The sequence below is a fragment of the Cladophialophora yegresii genome (genome assembly GCF_000585515.1).
Source record: "Cladophialophora yegresii CBS 114405 chromosome Unknown aczIN-supercont1.4, whole genome shotgun sequence".
Taxonomy (NCBI): domain Eukaryota; kingdom Fungi; phylum Ascomycota; class Eurotiomycetes; order Chaetothyriales; family Herpotrichiellaceae; genus Cladophialophora; species Cladophialophora yegresii.
The window spans coordinates 541029-561574 of NW_006913048.1; the positions used below are offsets into that span (position 1 = coordinate 541029).

General features: G+C 53.9%; 9 protein-coding genes across 9 annotated transcripts; 5 read left to right on the forward strand and 4 right to left on the reverse strand.

Annotated features, from left to right (window-relative positions):
• Positions 1-999: 999 nt before the first annotated feature.
• Positions 1000-2867, forward strand: A1O7_05515 (uncharacterized protein; the record flags this gene model as incomplete). Its single annotated transcript, XM_007759524.1, has 2 exons — positions 1000-1912; positions 1993-2867. 2 exons carry the CDS (start codon positions 1000-1002, stop codon positions 2865-2867), a joined length of 1788 nt encoding a protein of 595 aa, XP_007757714.1.
• Positions 2868-3029: 162 nt separating this feature from the next.
• A1O7_05516 (uncharacterized protein) lies at positions 3030-4707 on the reverse strand (the record flags this gene model as incomplete). The annotated part of the gene is made up of 2 exons (XM_007759525.1): positions 3030-3934; positions 4014-4707. The coding sequence occupies 2 exons, from the start codon at positions 4705-4707 to the stop codon at positions 3030-3032; spliced, it is 1599 nt and encodes a 532-aa protein (XP_007757715.1).
• Positions 4708-5072: 365 nt separating this feature from the next.
• A1O7_05517 (GINS complex subunit 2) lies at positions 5073-5862 on the forward strand (the record flags this gene model as incomplete). The annotated part of the gene is made up of 2 exons (XM_007759526.1): positions 5073-5129; positions 5239-5862. The coding sequence occupies 2 exons, from the start codon at positions 5073-5075 to the stop codon at positions 5860-5862; spliced, it is 681 nt and encodes a 226-aa protein (XP_007757716.1).
• Positions 5863-5992: 130 nt separating this feature from the next.
• A1O7_05518 (uncharacterized protein) lies at positions 5993-6676 on the reverse strand (the record flags this gene model as incomplete). The annotated part of the gene is made up of 2 exons (XM_007759527.1): positions 5993-6307; positions 6368-6676. The coding sequence occupies 2 exons, from the start codon at positions 6674-6676 to the stop codon at positions 5993-5995; spliced, it is 624 nt and encodes a 207-aa protein (XP_007757717.1).
• Positions 6677-7217: 541 nt separating this feature from the next.
• A1O7_05519 (uncharacterized protein) lies at positions 7218-9428 on the reverse strand (the record flags this gene model as incomplete). The annotated part of the gene is made up of 3 exons (XM_007759528.1): positions 7218-9023; positions 9073-9148; positions 9196-9428. 3 exons carry the CDS (start codon positions 9426-9428, stop codon positions 7218-7220), a joined length of 2115 nt encoding a protein of 704 aa, XP_007757718.1.
• A 683-nt stretch (positions 9429-10111) lies between these two features.
• On the forward strand, positions 10112-10760 carry A1O7_05520 (uncharacterized protein; the record flags this gene model as incomplete). Its single annotated transcript, XM_007759529.1, has 3 exons — positions 10112-10267; positions 10329-10462; positions 10514-10760. 3 exons carry the CDS (start codon positions 10112-10114, stop codon positions 10758-10760), a joined length of 537 nt encoding a protein of 178 aa, XP_007757719.1.
• Positions 10761-11136: 376 nt separating this feature from the next.
• On the reverse strand, positions 11137-11943 carry A1O7_05521 (uncharacterized protein; the record flags this gene model as incomplete). The annotated part of the gene is made up of 2 exons (XM_007759530.1): positions 11137-11358; positions 11419-11943. 2 exons carry the CDS (start codon positions 11941-11943, stop codon positions 11137-11139), a joined length of 747 nt encoding a protein of 248 aa, XP_007757720.1.
• A 527-nt stretch (positions 11944-12470) lies between these two features.
• Positions 12471-16134, forward strand: A1O7_05522 (uncharacterized protein; the record flags this gene model as incomplete). Its single annotated transcript, XM_007759531.1, has 3 exons — positions 12471-14133; positions 14181-14282; positions 14327-16134. 3 exons carry the CDS (start codon positions 12471-12473, stop codon positions 16132-16134), a joined length of 3573 nt encoding a protein of 1190 aa, XP_007757721.1.
• Positions 16135-17941: 1807 nt separating this feature from the next.
• Positions 17942-18788, forward strand: A1O7_05523 (uncharacterized protein; the record flags this gene model as incomplete). The annotated part of the gene is made up of 3 exons (XM_007759532.1): positions 17942-18028; positions 18110-18296; positions 18427-18788. The coding sequence occupies 3 exons, from the start codon at positions 17942-17944 to the stop codon at positions 18786-18788; spliced, it is 636 nt and encodes a 211-aa protein (XP_007757722.1).
• Positions 18789-20546: the final 1758 nt, after the last annotated feature.

Below are 20546 nucleotides of genomic sequence, written 5' to 3' on the forward strand. Positions count from 1 at the left end.
TGGGGAGACTCCAAGAACCATATTTGGCACTGCTGATCCAGGATATGCGACTGTCTTCTGTGGCCTACTCCGAGTTCCTGTTCAATCGTCTGGTCCTAGGACCTTTACCGAAATGTCGATAGGCCCGTCGGTCACCTCCATGACAGACGCCACATCACCTAGGAGTCGCAATTTTCGGCGTTAGCATCATTGCCAGTATGAGTTTCGAAACACCTTGCTCTCAACACAGACGGAGCAGTGCTGGCATCACACTCATCTACAGCGACTTCGATGGCTGTCTCACACAGACTCTTGTTGCGTTTTGTCGCGTGCAAAGAGGAAGAAAGTTTTCACTATCGACGACAAGCTACAAGCAAGCCCCGAAGTAAGCTTTTCAAGGGCCCGCACCAGCAAGTCACACTCGTGGGACGGTCGGGAGGCGCTGCATCAGCTGCCTCGGCAAAAGCTTCTAGGCGTCCTTGGATTGGGTGCTGAAGGTCCACCATGCCCTGTTACTCGACTCGTGCCTCTTTTTCCCCTCTCTTCAAAGCCTCCAAAAGAGCAAGCTGTAACAAGAACGCGGTTTGTGGCCGCGACTTGCTGGTGCATTATTGGCGGGATGCCTCGTTCGGGATAACGGCTACCTCATGGTCCGATCCATCGCAGAGGCCCAAAGTTTCCCATATCAGGAAAGGTTCTAGCAAAGATCGATTTCTGCAAGTTCCACCCCTGCGTGACCTCGGGCTTACTCCAGCCACTCACCTCAACAACCTCTTATCTTCACTATCGCTCGCACCGGCAGCCCTGAGAATCATATGTCCCATCGCTCGGAGCAGAAAGAAGTTCCCGCCTCGGAAAAGTGCCGGAATCTCGAGTAAGCATTTGAGGCTAGAAGCAAGCATTAACGAGCTATATACCCAGCTTCAGCCTTCGCCAGTCTCGAAAAGCTCGCGCACTGCTCATCCACCATACGAGCACAGCGGCGTGGCTTCTATTTGGTCTGTTTAGCACCAAGCTACGATGCCGTCTGTCAAGGAAGACAACGACAGCCGCGCCTTAGCTTTACTTGGCAAGAAGCAAGTGCTCAAGCGACGATTCGGGTTCTGGTCCCTCTTCGGTTTCGCCGTTTGCGAACTCATCACCTGGGAAACAGTACTTGCTCTATTCAGCCAGGGCTTCGACAACGGCGGACCAGCAGCCCTTGTCTATGGCTTCATCATTGCCTGGTCCAGTACTCTATCAGTGTATACCGTCATCTCGGAACTCGCGTCCATGGCACCAATCGCCGGCGGCCAGTACTACTGGGTGTACATGCTTGCTCCACCACGGTGGAAGGTTTTCAGTAGCTATATCATCGGCTGGCTGACATCTCTAGCCTGGATCGCCACTGTCGCAACGGAGACCATCTTCGCGGGTACGATGATCCAGGGCGCCATCATTCTGGACAACGAGAACAGCTACCATGCCGAACGCTGGCACGGCACGCTTTTGGCATGGCTGGTCATTGCGGTTGCCATCTTCATCAACGTGGTTATCCCGGGAGCACTGCCCAAGGTTGAGATCTTCATCATCGTCTTCCACATAGCCGGATTCATTGCCATCCTGGCAACGTTGTGGGCCACGGCACCACATAACTCCGCGCACTTCGTCTTCACCACGTCGCTGAACGAAGGCGGCTGGCCCACGCAAGGTCTCTCCTACTGCGTGGGATTCCTCGGTAATGTGGCAACCTTTGTCGGCGCCGATGCCTCCGTGCACATGGCCGAAGAGGTCGAGAATTCCGCACTCAATATCCCCCGCGCCATCATCGCAAGCATGTGCATCAACGGCCTCGTCGGGTTTGTCATGATGTTGACAGTTCTGTTCTGTCTTGGAGACGTTGATTCCGTGCTCGAGACCGCCACAGGATACCCATTTATTCAGATTTTCTATAGTACGTTGTTTCCCTGAGGCGAAACGCCCCTCAATCCTTGCATGTGACATTTAGATCACTAATTTGCGCGACACGAGCAGACAGCGTGAACTCCACCTCTGGGGCGACCGTCATGGTGGCCATCGTCCTGATCCTCACGTGGGCCTGCGCCACCGGTATAATCACCACCGCATCCCGAATGACCTGGTCATTCGCCCGCGACAGGGGCACGCCCTTCAGCAGCACGATTGCCTACGTCTCGCGTGTCCGAAGAGTTCCTGTCATCGGCGTCGCCGTCGTCACCACATTAGCCGCCTTGCTTACATTGATCTATATCGGCAGCACGACGGCGTTCAACGATGTGATTTCCCTAACGATCACCGGTTTTTACTGCTCGTATTTCCTGCCCGCGGCGTTTCTATTGTGGCACCGAGTCAAAGGACACATCGAGCCACACAGGAAGGAGACACCTGGCTTGCCTGTCGACGATGACACCGGCATGGAAAGCAGCAACAGCCATTCCGACCCCATCGAGAAAATCACTCCGTCAGCCGCCGGCGGCACTGAACTTTACGGGGAGAAGAAACAGCCGCATTCAGACACCGATCCTTCACAGGTACAGACCACCAGCTCCAGCAACCTACCAAGATTCGAGACCGAGACCCAGAACCGTCGGCCCAGCCTGATCGCCCAAGCTCCACTGCAGTGGGGCCCCTTCCACCTGCCCGGCCTGCTCGGCACGCTGAACAACGCCTACGCCTGCGTGTACATGATTTTTGTGATCTTCTGGTCCGTCTGGCCGCCCGTCACGCCCGTGGACGCAAGCACGATGAACTACTCCGTGGTAGTCACGAGCGGGGTCGTCATCTTCAGTATTATATGGTATTGGGTGCGAGGACGGGAGGAATATCATGGCCCGACCATCGATGACGAGGTCCGGGCCGTTATGAGGCTGGGCAGCGTTGTTGCAGTGTAGAGGGCCAGCGGCCTGAGCGAGGGGAGTCAATGAAATGCCCATGGAAGGCTGTGCAGGGGATATTGATTTGCAGGACATTATATGTGCAATATCTCCTGCTTGTTAGGGTATGCTCCGAAAACCGTAACTTAGGTGCCCTTGGTACAGCTTGCAGCGCTGGAGTCACCACATGAATCTTTGGACGTTGCCGGGTTCTTGAGCCCACTCAAACCCTCTGTATAAGAACACGTAGCATGTCACCAAATTGACCAACAAGTACCAGCACAGCTCCACCCACTCAGAAAACGCAGCTGCAGACCGCAAAACTGATTGTAACATCGATGGACCAGGAGTGGGCGAGCGATCGCTAGCCACTGCCTTCTTCTCCAATGTTGCTCTCCTCCGTTTCTCCTCTGAGAGGGGTATGTAATCAGGCACGGCAAGTCTCCAGGTAAGCCAAGGGATGAGGAAATATCGAGGTTCAACCAGCGGGGCGGCGACAAGGGACAAAGATGTCGAGATGAGCCAGACGATCGTGAAACTCACGCATACGGTGTCGTCGCCATGCAGGATGCGAATGCCCTTTCGTGCGCCCAATGTGATGTCTGGGGACCCACCTAGGGCTATGAGCACCAGGAAGGCGCACACAAAGTAGATCGGCACGGCGGCATACTTGAGAAGCCAATGTTTCCTCAAGATGGCAAAGACGTAGAACGTGTAGTGTCGATTGTCAGCTAGGGTGAATGGGTGGATGATAGTGTTGAGATTGACAACGGCAAGCATGATTGCGATGAATGTGATTGTTGTAGTCCATCTCGGCAGTCGTTTTCGGAAGGCTGACAAGTCGGTGAGTAAAGGTAGCAGGACAGGCCAAGAGAAGAAGACAATGGCTGGCCATATGTAGAGCAATTGTGGGAGATGGATGGTGGCAATGTGGTTATCCTTATCACCGAGAACGACGCCTGCATTCCAGACCACAAATCCGGCAAACGAGACGAGGAGGGACAGTTGCGGCCACAGGTCAAGGAGGAGTTGTGGGAGCATAGGCACGGCAGCCTGGGACAGAGAAATGCTGGTAATAGGGAAGTCTGATACAATCGTCAGAAAGCGACTAAGAGAAAATAGAAGACGGTTGGACTGGAGACAGGAGATTTGGGCCATGCGAACCTTCGAAATAGGACTCTGATATAGGAGGATCATGGACCTCATGTGCACCAACCCTCAATTTGATACTCTCAACGACCTGAAGTCCTCCCAGATACACAGCCACCCAGAAGATATTTGTCTGCCTCGCGGTAAGAGACAGCAGCCCAGTTACAAGATGCAAGAACTGGTACAGAAATTTCTTTGGTCCTTCTGCATTCGTCCCCGCAGACCAGAATATCTGAGCAACAACGACCGTGAAAATGCTGAACAGGTCGGTATAGTAGATACCAGAAAAGAAAAAAATCAAAGGAAAGCAGATGATGGTGAACTCCCGCTGAAGAACGCGTTCATGCTGGGTACTTCTCTTCCCAGCAGCTGCCAGAACGTACAATGCCACCAGCGATAGGTACAAGAGTAGGACATTAGTGAATCTCCATTCGTTGATTGAGGGTTTGAGTCCTTCTTTCGAGAAGAAATCTCGTATCGAGTTGACAGCGTATGAGAAGACGTAGAGCCCTGGCGGTGTGGTGATCTTGGGATCCCATTGTGACCACTTCCCGAGCCAATACGCCTGGGCTTGTGGCACGTGGAAGAACTCGTCGAGGTAAGGCTCAGGAACGATCTGATTGACGAGGCGTCGCCATGTCATGTGGGCCGAAGTGATGAAGCCCAGAAGCAGGACGCGAAGGAATTCTGGGCTAGCAAAATATGACATGGCGGAGGCCGAGAAAAACGTGGTCTCCTAGACAGCTTGTTAAAAGAGAGGCATGGGCTAGGACTCGCAGAGGGACAACGGCGAGATTGTCTGAGGACAGAAGAGTCCACGATGTCGTGATTTAGAGTCGCTCTTGCCCAGTGGGTCCGCACATTCAGCGAGAGCAACTGGACCGGCCCGACAAGGCTGAACCAAAGGAAATCGCGACTTGGCGCGTCGCGGCGAGGCTGCACTCTTCTCTACACTGGCTGGCTCCCCGACTGTTCCCTTGCACTGAAACTTCACCCGCCTCTCTACCCGTCGTTATGGCTGCATTCCCTCACTCCATGGGTCTTCTGCCATCCGAAGTAGCTTTTCTCTGCGAAATGGAACAAGTGACCATCATACCACGACAGCGCCTCGAACGCCTCGACTTACTGGGCGTAAGTCCTTCCCACGGCCTCTGCAACACATGAGGTGCGAACACACATTGCTCTGCAAGACAATCGCATTACCGCATGAGAGACTGACATATGCCTCGTTGGCTTATAGGGTTCCACCCGACCTCTCATCCCGCCCCAACGAACTACCCTTCCCCTCTGGCTCGCCATCCTGCTTAAACGGCAACGTCGCGCAAACGTCATGCCCCCGCCCTGGCTCTTGGTCGAGAGCCTTCAAGACATCCTCGAAACCGAGACACACAAGGATTTTATAGAGTCACTTTCTCCCCCGCCATCGATACCAGCCCAGCGACAGACGGATTACGCAGGAAGGGCATTCTACACGACTCCGCCATTTGTAGAGTCCTGTACGGTGAACGCTGTCCCCACTGCACTCCCATATCATTGGTTTGAGGTGTCGGAGATACTTTTGGAGGCTGCGAGCGATGATATCCCCGAATCAGACAAAGTACGGCAATTGTTGAGGGACATACGCGAAGTTCGGCTCGCGAAGATGCGAAAACAGGTAGAGCGTCTGTCCGGCGACGGGGAAGGCACCCGGCTGGACGGGGTTGGCGCCATGGAGGTCTCCGAGTCCAGAGGATTCATGGCTGGGGTGGTGGATGGGTTGCGAAAACTTGATGCAAGTAGAGAACAGGAGCGCCGGGAACGCGAAGAAGCAGAGCGGGACAACCAGAGATATAACGATGACGACGATGATGATGACATGACCTGACCGAGTATAAAAGATCCGTAACGCATGAATATTGCGTGGCAATGCAATTCAGACATGGATCCAGCAGAACCAGAGCCCTCATACACAACTCGGGCCGTGATCGACGCCAGCGCTTAAAGGAAATGGGATATCACGATGGTGGCACGACTGGGGCATCGGCATCGGGATCCGCCCCCTTCTCCTGCAACTTCCTCCTCGCCGCGAGAATCATCTCTTCGCGCCGCCTCTGCAACATCTTTTGCCGGGCATCTTTACTGCTTGCCCAGCCCGGCGGAGGAGACTCCTCCTCTTTCTCTTTGCCCTTTGAATTGATCTTCGTCTGTAAATTATATCGCGTGATCAAATCGGGAGGAAGGGTTTTGGACACTGTTGTTTGAATAGTCGTTGCCGTTGATTCAGACGACGTAGTCATGAACGAGGGAGGTGGTTGGAATGACGGCGGTGCCTGTAGTGATATCAGCATCTCGTCCTTGAATAATCTATCCGACTCGGTCGTCGAACTTACGGGATCCAGTCCCCGACCCATCAACACCCTTTCCGTCGTAGCCTGCACACTCCCCCGATTCCGGTGCAAATCCCACATGATGTCCCGTCTGCTCAGCTGCGGAAACATCTGCGATATCTGATCTACTTGCGCGGGGGTGAAGCGGATGCCGGGCGTCGTGCCTCTGGATGTTGAGGAGGACGTCGTCGAGGACGAGTCGGAAGTCGTGCTGGAGGAGAAGAAATATCGGTATATAAAGTAGCCCAGCACGGCCACGAAGGCAAGGCTAGGGATCGAGATGGTGGCTTCTTCTTCGGCCGAGGAGGACATGGTGCGTTTGGGAAGTGCGGAAGGCGAATACTATGTTGCTAAGAGATGGTCGTTTGCGCAAATGGCGCTGGTCCGGTGCCTTTAGGTGGACGGGGCGAGAGCGTCTCCTAGTACGCGATATAGGATGGCAGTTGAAAATGCGCTGGACTAAGTCATGGGGTGGTTTGATCGGAACACAAGTCAGCGGCAGCCAGATGGGTTCTATGATATCAATGCCGCCGAGCTCGGAAGGAATAAAGTTTGACCGAGGTTACCGATAGTCACTCGAGTCACTGCATAGCGGAGATGCTGTGTACACCTTCGAGATATGTACCTTCAGCTCACAGCAGGCTCGTACAAGATCAGGGCAAAGTCTATGCGATCGCCAGAAGGCACAGACAGAGAGTCTCTGGACAGGAAGAGAAGACATGCCATAAGCCGCTTAACCAGATATCAAAAATCATATGAAACGGGACTACTAGGAGTTCTTCTACAGATGCCACTTTTCCACTCGCGGCCAAACACCCATCGCTAATTATGCTATCACGTCTTCGTCGTATTCCTAATACAGAAGATCCTTGTCATTTGCAACACTCGTCTGTGTGTGGAAACCCTGCTGTGGGGCGTTCTGGCTGACGATGTACGGATTACCCAAGCCACCGCCATTTGTCGGGCTCATCAGGATGTCCCCTGCGCTATTGTCACTCAAGCTGAGGTTCTTGAAGTACTCGTCTGCAGCTGCGACTGCCGCCTGATGAGTTTGCACAGTGGTACCCCCGGGCGACATGACGGTAGTATTTAGAGATAGAGGATTTGTGAGATCCATGCCTGTCATTGCGCGATTCAAGTCTTCCTTTTTGCGTTGAAGAGCAGGCGACTCCGCAAGGCGACGTGGTCGAGCTAAGCGGAAGACTTGTTGTACCGGTTTTAAGTAGATGGTTGCTAGGGTGCCGATGCCGAGACATAGCTCTTCTAGGGTGTTTGGATCCAACCTTTCGCTCTCGGCCGTGATGGGCGGCTTGGTTCCCATGACCACTTTCTTGGCCGTTGCCGGATCCGTGGAGAGCAGGCGCCAGTACATGAACCCTCGATCACGTAGGTCGGGATCGTCCGACTCTTCCGTACACCATTTTAGCACCTGCGGGACGATCGAGGATCCCTTAGTCGGTCGGTGCAGGAAGAGCTTGACCGTTGCTGTCAGGAGAGCAAGTTGGACCTCGACCGGCTCTTCGTGAAAGGTGGACAAGTAGTCTTGTAGCAGGGCATCGGCGTTATCGATGCGATCCGCATACTCTCCTATGATCCAGATGATAGCCGCTTTGGCTTCAGGCTCATCGAGCTCATCGATTTGGCCGATGACGGTGGAGATGACGGACTCATACTGGTTCGGATATTTGCGAAAAATGTTCTTGATGACCACGGTCGCTTCTTGGACAATGTAAGGAATCTTAGCGTTGACAAGCTCAAGCAAGCTTTCGATGCATTGTCGGGCCGCTGGCTCGATCTTGATGGCCAGCTTTCCGATCGCTCGAACAGCCTTGCGGACGAATTGAACATCGATTTCTGTCGCATATTCTCGCAACTCGTTGAGGACGACGCCGATATTGCTTTTATTTGCGAGCATGAAGATCAACTCGAGCTTCGTGACCTTAACATAGATAGGATCGTTGTATTTGCAGAAGAAGACCCGGATGTCATTTTGGAGAACCTCCGGCCTCTGTTGGAGGATGAGTATGGCATTTCGAAGGGCAAGGTACTGTATCTCGTATGGCTTCGAGAGAAGTGTGATCAGAGGGGGAGATAGCTTCCGTGCGAGTTCATCAACCTTTTTCTGGTCGGCGATGTAGTTCATCAGGTACATGATAACTCTGATGCAGGTGAGCACCACGGCTGAGTTCGAATGTGAGAGTCGGGATGAAATCCTTTCTGCCAGCAAAAGAGCTTCTCCTGAATCGTGCGGGATGTAAGATATTAGTGATTCGAGAATGTACGTCTGCGACCACTCGTTGCAGTCAGGCATGATTGACACAATTTTGGATGCGCTGGCATAATCGATAGTCAACTTGATGTTCTCGCTTCGCTCCCAGATGTCTTGTAGAGCGGAAAGAGCGCTCGCCACAACGGTGGGATTTTCATCCTTCAACATTCTGTTGAGCCTGTCAATGAGGTCTGAGCCTTCAACGAGGCGCTTGTCGTGATCGTAGATCTTCGCTACAGTCACAGCAGCTGTCTTTCGCACATAGGGGTCTTGGTCGCCCATTAGCTTTTTCAGTGGCGCAACAGTCCCTTCAACGAATTCTCGAACATGGACATAGGAGATCGTGCGTAAGGCGAGCGCCCGTATTAGGGGGTTCGGATCTTGCAAGTCCTGACCATGACAAATCAGAATTGTCAGCAACGGAATAAAACGGGCATACCTCTTGCAGAACTGGCAGTGCCCGTAGAGCAACATCTGGCTTTGTTCTTGCGTAATGTTGGAGATACAGAAAGCACCTGGTATACATGTTAGCTGATACCGACTTCAGAAGCCTTGGCCCTACATCTTCTTGATCTCAAGCACGGGTATTTCCATGCAAGCGACGATGTCTGGAAATAGTGCAACCATGTCATTGTTGCTCATGGTCATGTTTGCCACGATTTTCTTCAGAGCATTCTTCTTGCTTGCGTGGTTTTTGTCCTTCTTGCCCGCAGTTGCGAGCTCTGCTCGTAGCTCAGCGACTTTGCCCTGCCCATTCATGTAAGCCAAGAGTTCGTGATCGTTGGTCAGGGTCATTGCAGCATATAAGAGATTGTGTTATGCATTTCGCGTGTTCCATGTTTGCCAGCCACGACGGCTGGTAAAGGTACAACGTGTGCAAGCTCATTGTGCTAATTGATCTCATACATGGAATTCCAACGAGAAAACAGTCGTGCACAACATTAGGGGCGATGGTGGTCTGGAAGGGAGACGACTGGTCTAGACCGCGTGAACCATATACGAGAACTTCTGAATATCCCATCAAAGTAGAAAGGTCAACAGAGAGATGACTTACCCTGGCAAAGAGCTTCGCGTCTCCATGGCCGGACGACATTGGCGCTGTTCCGTCTCACGACCGGTGGAGGTCGGGGCACTCCGATTTCACTCCTGAATAGGCGAGCGTGCTCTGGGAACCAGCAGATCGTGTCTCGGGTCACCGCATGACAACGGGACGGTTGCTTCGGGAGATGCAAGAATGCTCTCTTTAACCAAACTAAAACAATGCCTTCCTCAAGTTAAACTTGGCCAAAGTAAGACTTCTGACAGTGGATGAAGTGGGAGGAGGCTGTGAATAGCCTCGACGAGGCCGCTCACGCCAAGGGCTTCGGAGCTTACAATTTTCCGGCCGATCATGCAACAACTGGCACTGTCGTGTATTTTGTACTGGTAGCGGTTGCTCCTATGATACTGGAAACATCGATCTGTACAAATCGAACAACATGGTCCCTCCACCTCCAAAATGGGTCGTCGACCTGAATAACGGAGTCCCCACAAAGCCGAAGAATGTTGCCAGCATCCCAGATCCCCCGGGCTATTTAAGCTCAAAGGCACTCACAGGGAAACAGGCACGCTGCGCCCAAGCGACAAACGTTGCAGTCTGCTAACCATTGACAGAAATCACAAGGAACTGGACGGAAACCTCCAACGCCGGAAGAGACAGAAACATTGAAGCTGAAGAAAGCCTGGGAAGTCGCACTCGGCCCCGCCAAACAACTGCCCATGCAAGCGATTATGGGCTACATGTCCGGGAACTCCCTGCAGATATTCTCAATCATGATGGTCTTCATGCTGTAAGCTCGGCCTTTCTACCACCACGGCGGCGGGGGCTGATCTCGGGACAGGTTCAAAAACCCTATTCAGGCCATCTCTCAAACAAACACACAATTCGCAAGGTTCGAGAGCCCTGGCAATCGCACGCAGATGCTCGGCGTCAAGGCGTTGTACATTGTGATGCAGTGTCTGCTACTTGGCTTGGGCATCTACAAGGTGAACAGTATGGGCCTTTTGCCCACCACAAGGAGCGACTGGTTGGCGTGGGAATACCAGAGGGAACCTCTTGAAAGAGCATATTTCGCTTTTGGACGATGACACGCAGATATGGAAGAGGTACACACGATACAACTGGGTCAACATGGCATGCAATAGCGTCCATGCCAGAAGCCATGCTCCTTTCTGTTCTCTGGCTTCTTCATGAATATCCCTCTATCGGATCGCGCGGTTATCGATTCGTACCGATCCTCTCCACTCATGCGACTGCTCTTGTCTGCTTGTGGATCGAGAGCGGTGATGGGCATCAGCTCGTCATGGACTGGCAGAAGATCAGGATGATATTGAATCAAGGCTGCAACCTGCGGTGGGATCTTTGTCCACCCTGCAACAATATCCAGTGTCCACTCGACATGGCTCCTGAATTTTCATCAATAACAGCACTTCGGTGTTGTGTGGGCCGGCGCGAGAGACTGTGTCACTTTTCCGAGAAATGCACCTTTCGTGGTGCGTGGCCTTCAAAAACACCCCCTCGCTGACTTCCTCGCAAGGTGGGAGCTTCGGGAATTATGTCAGTTGATCTCTCCATTACATTAACAGCACTGTCGTCGGATTTGACATTAAGCTCGCCGCGCTCCAATGCAAGGGCTTGCATCTTCTCGGCCATATCATTGTCGTCGGCTTTCGCTATCGCTAGGGTCTGGACGTGATCAGCTACTTTCCTAACGACATGGGCCGGCTACCATATTCCCGGACCTACCTTGAAAGACTTGGTCAGATTGTCAGCGTCAACTTCATCGAGGAGCTTGATGTCGACAGCCCTAATGATACGAAGCCACGCTGGCTCAGTTCCGAGTTGGGCTCGCACGAAAGAGGTCCTCTCCTGGCAAGACTTTGAGCACCACCTTTCCAGCTCAGTTCTGTTGATCAATTTGAAGTCCTTGCCACCTTTCTGATTCCACACCTTCTCGCCGCCATGCGCCAGTTTCTGATTAGGTCTCGAACAAAGAGCGTAGCCACATCGGTTGTCTACGTTTCGCTCATAGATGAGATCATCAAGATCGGATGCTTGAAACAGGCTCAGGCAGTGTCTGAACAAGGAAGCGTCTGCCGGGTCTGGGTGCGCCGGGTCAGCATCTGATCTAGAAGGAAGATCAAATGCCTCTACGATGAGGTCGGCTATGCGGGTTTGCAACTTCTTTCTGTCTTCGATGTCCTTGGCTTGGCGCAAGGCAGTGGCACGAACGCGATCCTGATCGGTTGATTTGGATTTCTCAGTGGCCATGTTGTGCCATAGTCCTGGTGCGTCTTTCCTCGCTCGTAGCCACGAAGAGTCTCTGCGGAACTTAGACCTTTGCGTTGGAATATTGTGAGAGTCGCGGTAGTTGCCTTCGGGTATCTTGACAGGGAGCACAGAGACTGATACAAGTGTACGCGGTATCACGGCAAATATCTCAAACTTGTCACCGAACGCAGCCTGGCCTGATTAAGTAACCAGACTAAGTGGACAAGTTACCGGGTAGTTGCAGCAAAGCGCCAAATGCCCCACGTTGCATACACAGCACGCTCTCACTGCTTCGTGGACCGCACCCGTCAGCTAGTCATTTTTCTTCCACTCCAATACCGTCAGGCCGATGTTCAGGTGATCAAGAGTCTCAACGGTCAGTCAATTCTGACCTTGGCACCGGAGCGTTGGGCAAGCGTGGCGCAGGCGCTGCGTCACCGTCTGCGGGAAGTAAGATCATTGCAGCTTCGACTCTTTGCACAAACTCGGCTCCATCGCGCCGCCTAAGCCCCCCGCCACGAGCAAACATGCCTACGGTGCCTTTCAAAGTCAAGGCCATTTACGAATACAAGTCGGAAGAGCCCGACGACCTCAGTTTCGACAATGGGCAGATAATCACAGTCACAGAGGACGAGGACGCAGATTGGTACACTGGGGAATTTGTGAGCCCCAGTGGAGAGAAGCTCGAGGGCATATTCCCTAGGAATTTCGTCGAAAAGTATGAGCCGGCAATTCCTTCACGACCAGTGCGTGCCCCGAGGCGCGCTGCTGCTCCAGAGCCAACAGTGAATGTCCCTGAGCCTTCACCTTCTCAACCAGCGCCTCCGCCGGAAGACACTCCGGAAGCTGTGCATGCGGATGAGAAGGAACCTGCAACGGAGCCATCGGAACAAGCTAGATCAGAGCCTGAGGCCCCTATGCCAGCTCCAAAGCCCCAGCCAGCTGCTGCCGCTGCGCCTGCCTCTGGACCGACTTCCACTCCTTCGACGAAGGCTCCCCCTCCAGTCGCGGAGAAACCAACTTCGAGTTCTTTCAAGGACAGGATTGCTGCGTTCAACAGACCAGCTGCAGCTCCAGTGGCACCATTCAAGCCGGGAGGAGGAGGCCCCAGCACTGGCTTTATCAAGAAGCCGTTTGTCGCACCTCCACCCAGCAGGAACGCTTATGTTCCACCACCACGAGAACCCCCGATCTCAAAGCCCTACAAGCGCGAGGAAGACCCTAGTGTAAATGAGCCCGAATCCAGAGAGCCTATCGAAGCAGCAGCGCCGTCCGAGCCCGACGCTGACGACCAACCCAAACCACAAAGTCTCAAAGAAAGGATAGCCCTCCTGCAGAAACAGCAACTGGAACAAGCGGCCCGAAATGCTGAAAAGAAGGAGAAGCCCAAGAAACCACCCAAGAAGAGAGTTGAGACTGCCGAGTCTGGTGAACAGGTTCCGCAACCCGCGCCGGGTCTTACAAGACTGGACTCGAACGAGACGGTGAGCCGGCCATCGACTGAACTGGCTGAAAGCGAGCATGAGCCTGCTGCTCCTTCGCGCCGCACGACAGGCCTGGGGACTCCGCAGCCTCAGCCATCTCGAGAGCTCGTCAGCGATACAAATGATGCTGACGATTCCGGCGCCGCGGACGAAGACGATATGCAGGAGACCTCTACGGAGGAAGAGCGACCAAAGTCGAAAGGGACAGATCTACCCATCCCAGCAGCTGGACCGCAAAAGCCAGCGCCACAGGAACAAAAGGCTGAAGATGAGGAAGAAGAGGAGGAGGAATCAGAGGAAGAAGACCCGGACGTCCGCCGCAGAAGGGAACTGAGAGAAAGAATGGCCAAGATGAGTGGAGGAATGGGCATGATGGGTATGTTCGGTCCTCCGGGAGGCGCAGGACTGCCTGGTGCAGGCAGAAAACCAAAGAGCTCGGAAGGCTCCCGGCAGATAACAGAAAGCTATGCTCAAGAGCAACCTCAAGAACGAGCTGCTCCAGTTCCAATCATGGCGCTACCGGGCATGGCCCAGACGCTACACAGACGTCAAGAAGAGCCATCAGCTTCTCCGATTGAGGACGACGACGATACCGCACAGCCCACACCTCAAGCACCAGCCGTCCCTAGCGAATCTGATGATTATGTTTCCCCACAAACATTGCAACGCCGCTCGACGGATCGAACTGTCCCTCCCGTGCCTCAAGGTATGTCCAAGATGAGCGCCGTGTACATGTCTACTAACGTCTCAAAGATCGAGCTGCTCCTCCTCCGCCACCGCGTGATACCAGAGCCGCACCCCCACCTCCACCTACTGGGCCAAGGGCAGCTCCGCCCGTTCCTCAATCGCCTACCTGTATGTAAACCTCTCGAGCCTCGGGGCATTGCTGACTCACATAGCGCGAGCCGTCCCTCCACCACCGCCCTCATTACCCGAAGCCGCTCCGGAGACGTCTGGCTACGAAGAAAGTGAGGAACCAGGGGATGCCGAGGACGACGACCGTCAAGCTGCCGACAGTCTAGCTAGCCCTCCAGCTATTCCACCGCTCCCGCCGACCAGACAACCCGAGCCTCCAAAGCTGGACACAGCTGAAGAGGCTATCTATCCTCCCAGCGAGAAAAGGGCGTCGCGAATGCCTCCTCCGGTACCGATTAGCCCAGCCTCGCCTGTTACAAGAGCTCCTCCGCCTCCTCCACCAGGCGCGCCTCCAAGTCGCCGTTCGACAACTGATTCAGGAGCGTTCCGCAGTGTCCATTCTCCCAAGCCCAATTTGGAGGATGAAGAGGAAGTCACCGAATATGAAGGAGATTACGATACTGATATCGCCTCTGACGCGAAGCACAAGGATGCTTTGAAAGCACACAATCGGGACTCGAGTCTGGATGAAGGAATGCTCACTGATGATGTCAAATCACCAAAGAGCCCGCCTACTCGAAATGCACCTCCTTTGCCGCCGGTCAGTATACCTCAAGGTGTACCACCTCCGCCACCGTCTGTGCCAACCCCAAAGTCAAGGAAGTCTGTCGACGCTCCACTTGCAGCTCCTCCACCAGTACCTGCGCCCAAGACTCCTGAAAATGAGGAGTATGATCCACATAACTATAATTACTCTGCGCCCATGCACGCCCCACCCATACCCGTTGCCAGAGCACCCTATTCCACAACGTTGCAGTCGCCCAAGGAGGAACTTGAAGAGGGAGACATGTATGGCGGAGATGAGACAGCCTATGCTCCACCACCTTCTACGGAGAGGCCGGCCCCTCCGCCGCCGCCACCGGAGCGACCTGAATATATTCCACCCTCCAGCTTGGCTCCTCCACCTCCGACCGGTGGCTCGGCCGAACCGCCTGCTGACCTGAAAAGATCCGGGACATTTTCTCGTCGCTCAATGGAGCATTCGCGGGGCAGTGAGCAGGGCTTCATCGCTTCTGACATTGACCTTGGGAAAAATTCGTTCTGGTGGACCCAGGACAACCTGCTGCCACCTTCATTACAAGGCAGACCAGATATTCTATATGAAATGGATGCGAACTCCTCCACTAAGCGTGGGGGCAGAACAACGATCTCCAAGGACGTCTACGTGCTTTACATGGATTACTCTCAAACGACCATCAACGCCAGCTATGAATCGGCTGACCCCATGCACGTCACACTCGAGCAGAATCATGAGCGACCGCCGCCAGCCCCTCGGCGAGACCAGCTCGAGACCGCCTCGGAACAGTACGGGAGACAGATGGCAAGAGTCGCCAGTGGCCTTGCCGGGACCACTGTGGCCGATGGCTCTGCACGAGGGTTTGTGCTCGAACTGCTGAAGCCTCACACGACAGCACTACTTCCCGTCGGCACACGAGCGTACGGTGCACTTGTGTACGCGAATCTAGGAAATGCCTCCACGCAGCAATTCGACGAGATCCGTCCGGGTGACATTGTGACGTTCCGCAACGCCAAATTCTCGGGCCACAAAGGTAGCTTGCACCAGAAATACAGTCTCGACGTGGGCAAACCAGAACACGTCGCCGTGGTGATCGACTGGGACGGGACGAAAAAGAAAATCAGAGCATGGGAGCAAGGAAGAGACTTGGAAAAGGGCAAAAAGCCAAAGGTGCGAGAGGAGAGCTTCAAGGTGGGTGATCTGAAGAGTGGCGAAGTGATGGTGTGGAGGGTCATGCCGCGGACTTGGGTAGGGTGGGATACTGTCAAGTCCTAGATGGATATTGCACAAGTAGACGGAGGATGGGTTATGCCATCTTCCTATCCTGACGACCGGGGATTTTGGACCAGGATGATCAGACGCATGCGTATGTGCCTGTAATGGACCCTTTGTTCTGGGGCGATTCCCGAGTTGGAATTGTGCACGATAAAGCATAAAATAAACCATTGTCTCTGGTGGCTATCAAGTCAGTTGAGGAATCATTCGCTAGTACTGGCGGGTGTTGAATGGGTGACGACCTTTGCGTAGCGGTTCCATGAATGGAATTAAAATATCTCTCTGTCCGCGCTATGTGCCAGTGCTGTGGTGGGTCTGTGGTTGACGCGACTATTCAAGTGTTCGAGAACAAGTAAAGTCTGGCCAAGGCTTTAGGGTCTCAACAACTCTCCTTTCTCTCTGGAGTACCTGAGGTGTTACGCGCTTTGGGAGGCCCTACCAGGCAGGTGCATCGACTGCATGCCCTTGTCACAGCCTTCAAGTCTTGGTTGTCAACTTCCTTGTAGTCAAGACCGCTGTACGCGACCGTTAGGGCAATGTTTGTCACTGCCACGAGACACGGCCCTGCGCTCAGGATCCGTTGTCTGCCTTCGATGCTGGATGCGTGTTAATTCATACTCAAGCCCGACTTGACGTCAATGCTTTTCCAACACACCGAACGACTCCAATCCAGCCTTGAAACGAAATCACCTGCTGGCTCTGTTCGGTGAAGGTTCCTAATTCAAGTTCCAATTCTAGCCTCCACGCCGGACGTCCTCGAGCCCGTACCACAGACCAAGAACAACACCAAGTCATCAGTGATCTCGACAACATGATAACCACGGCTCAGGGCACCTTTCCCAGCCTCCCCGGTTTTAAGTACGATAGCGTAGCGGCTGCTCGGAAACGAAGCTGAGCGAGAGGCTGCTCATCGTGCTGCACAGAAGGCTGCCAGGAGCGAGAAGCGGCTCGTGCCGCTATCCCTTGGGTAGAGGTAGCAATGGAGACTGATGTGGTGCCATTTCTGACCAAGGCGGCTTCAGCTACCGCTAGGCGTAAGCATATCTAACTTTGCACTGTCAGAGAGATCGAACACGGTGCCATGGCCCTGGTGTCAGCCGGTCGGTCGGTCGGTCAGTAAGGTGGGTGGAATCGGTCAGGTAAGAGTGGACAGTAAAATAGTGGTATATACGACAGTACATTTTCGATACGTCTGGACAGGGAAGATAGCAGACTTCTACCCAACGTCGAAAGAGACAAGTATTGGATAATCGGAGTCACAGCGGTATTTAAAGGTAAGGAGACCCTTTCCCCTGTAGGATGTTTCCCAGTGTCTGTCATGGTTCGGGCCATTGAAGAGGCGACAGGAAGAATACAATCATTCGTCTGTCCTAGTTTTGGAGGCCTTGCCGTAGTTGCATTGCCCGTGAATACGCTTGGGAGGACCAGGACCTCAAGATGAGTGGGTGGGTTTTCACTTGCTCAGGAATTGAATCGCATTGTTGTGGAAAGGAAAGGTGCATAGTCCACATAGTCCTCATATCCTCGGCAACATCGAAGAAGAGCAATAATTACAGCATCGAAGCAGGAGGCCGACGAGTCGGTCGAATTGGTGCCGAGTCAAGCAGATATGAGCCTACGTCATCCCTGACTCGACATTTTCCAGTCTGTCCGCACTCTGGCTTCATTCACCCCACGAAATGCCATTCAATCCACGTTGTGGTGTAACAAGTGTGGCGTTGCGAAATTTTGCGACATCTCGACCTCAAACGGTCGCCCTACTCATGACTGCGTGGCCCCGAGGTCGCCAATCCGCGCCATCACCATCATGCCTTCTCTCCTCATCACGGTCTTCGTGATCCAACTCGTCTGCCACCTCGTGCTCACCATCGGTTCAAAACCCATCAACGACCTGGTACGTACGCGTGGCTGCTTGTCTCCCTCTCCACCGTCATCCCCCGCTCTGTGGAAAACGGCTTATAACAAGGGAATGTAGTTATGGCAGATCTACACGCGCCTCCCGCTCCAGTCGTCCAGGGACATGCAGCAACAGGTCCGCCTGCGCAGGGAAGTCGTGCGGCTCAAGCGCGAGATGAACGCCGTGAGCGCGCAGGATGAATTCTCCAAATGGGCAAAGTTGCGGAGACAGCACGACAAGGCTTTGGAGGAGCATGACAAGAAAGGTACGATGACGATATGCCCCACGACAACGAGTCTCTGCTTGAGCGGGCATGGGGTCGAGGTTTTGCGCATTAGAGGGTTCCCTGAGAAAGAAAAGCAAGAAGTTTTCTGCTGATTTGTTGTCTATAACAGCCGCCGCCGTATCCTCTGCCCGCGCCTCCTTCGATACCAAAGCCACGGCGATTCGATGGACCTGTACGAGCGGGTTACGTTTCGGGCTGCAATTCTGGCACGCAAAGACACCGGTGTTCACGTACCCGCGCGGCTGGTTCCCGTGGTACGTGGAGTGGTTGTTGGGGTTTCCTCGGTGTCCGTACGGAGGGGTGAGCATCAACGTGTGGAGCACGGCTTGTGCGACGGTGATTGCCCTGGTCGGGGACGTGGTGGTTTATCTTGCGCAATATGTGCTGCGGTCAAATATAGGTGGCCAAAAAGCGAAACAGAGGCAGAAAGGGCCGGCAGGACCAATGCCCATACCGATGCCGGTGGATTAACAGAACAGTGTAGCATGTGGTAGGAGACTATGCCCGAGGTACATGCGTCCAAGAAAGAACGTACAAAAATCCCACTGCAGCTTTGTATCTTTTCCAGGCTCAAATGATACGAACGTAGCCCGGGGCATCATTGTGGTCTCATCAGGGCTAAAGCAATCATGTTCGCGTCACCGACCGGCTGTGCTCGTTTCGAGGTCACGGCGGCCTAAGTGCTTGACTCTATGTTGATTGAAAGTTCATCATCTGAGAACCACTCACCACCATCGCCTCCGGTTTCGCGTCCTGTCTGTCATCCACCGCACTGTCTTTGCTGCAGGAAGGCGTTTCTCAAGTTGTGGGCCTGATGACCTCTGCGACTCCCTGTGTGTGCTGACTCGACAATCACGCTCACGCTACAGCCCAACGAGTCCGGTCCCTTCGACAGGACATCTGCCAACTTCTTGCGAAGCCGCCGCTTTGCCATAAGCTACAGACTCAAAAAGATGTGTGGAGAACGTGCTCCGCGCCTCGAGAATAAGCCCCATCGAGTTACTCGGCGTCGGAGCGGCCTCTCTTAAGAGGAAGCCGCACCAGCCAGAGAAATCGCATAACTTTCAACATATGACGAATTGCGCAACCTCCAAAAATCACTCGTAAGCTTCCTCAGACGAGTCCCCGAGCCAGAACGGCACACGCCCAATTTATGTACCCTCTCCTTCTCTTCACATTTCCCCGTGGGGTGGGGTCCAGCGTCTCGGCTTCACAGAGAAAACATCCCGTGGTGGAGAGCGGACTCGTATCTTCATCCACTTCTCCAGGATGAATCTCCCGTCAGCGTTGAGGCGCCAACACCCGCCCGCACGGAGGAAAAGGAATACAAGCGACGATGAGGTCGGCGGGCCGTAGCTCAGAGGGGCCTGAGGAGAGAGCGGGAGGCGGGCGTAGACCGCAGTGGTGGTGCTTTTATGGCGGTGCCTCGCGGCAGGTCCTGACGTTCTTTACCGCGCGTGGGCGCGGAAAGGTAGGGCGGTCCGGGGACTTTCTCCCAAAGCTAGAAGGGTATGCAGATGCTGAATGGGCACCTGCTGTGCGTGAGCTTTGAATGCGATCCTTCGAGCGCGGAGACGGGTGAAGAAAGGGAAAAGAAAGAGGGAAGGAAGAGGGCGCAGTGAGAGAGAAAAGTTTCGAGTTCGATAAACTTCGCCAAGACCTCTTGTGAGCGCTAGGTCTAAATAAGGCTAGATTCTCGGCGTCAGATGATCGGATTGGTCAGGCCCAGATGGGGAAAGACGCAAACCTCTCCACTTCGGCTTTCCAGCCTCTCGAGATGATGATAACTTCACCCAGGATAAGGGACGGAGAGACCCAGACATCACATCAACCGATTCGTCGTCAAAGGAAAGTCATTGTTCAGTTCGCGGTCAAACTGTGCTCACCCCTCAATAGCGAGCTTGTGATGTGTTGAGACAAGCTTGCGGGGAGAAAACTGGGCAATTGGCCAAGGACAACGCGAGTAGAGTGTCACCCGTCACTTCACATCGCGCGGCGGAAACGAAGCAGCGATAATCAAACAACACGAAGCGACCGACAGCAATCAAGATGCCCGCACGTCAAGGCACGAGGCCTCTGCTGACCGCGGCTTGCAGGGCGAGCAAGGGCCCATCGACGATCTCGCGAAGGCAGCTGAGCTTTCTTATCACATCGTCCTCGCCATTACAGCAACGGCCATCCTGTCGCTCCACATCAGAACTGGTACCGATCGCGATACCCGTCTCTAAA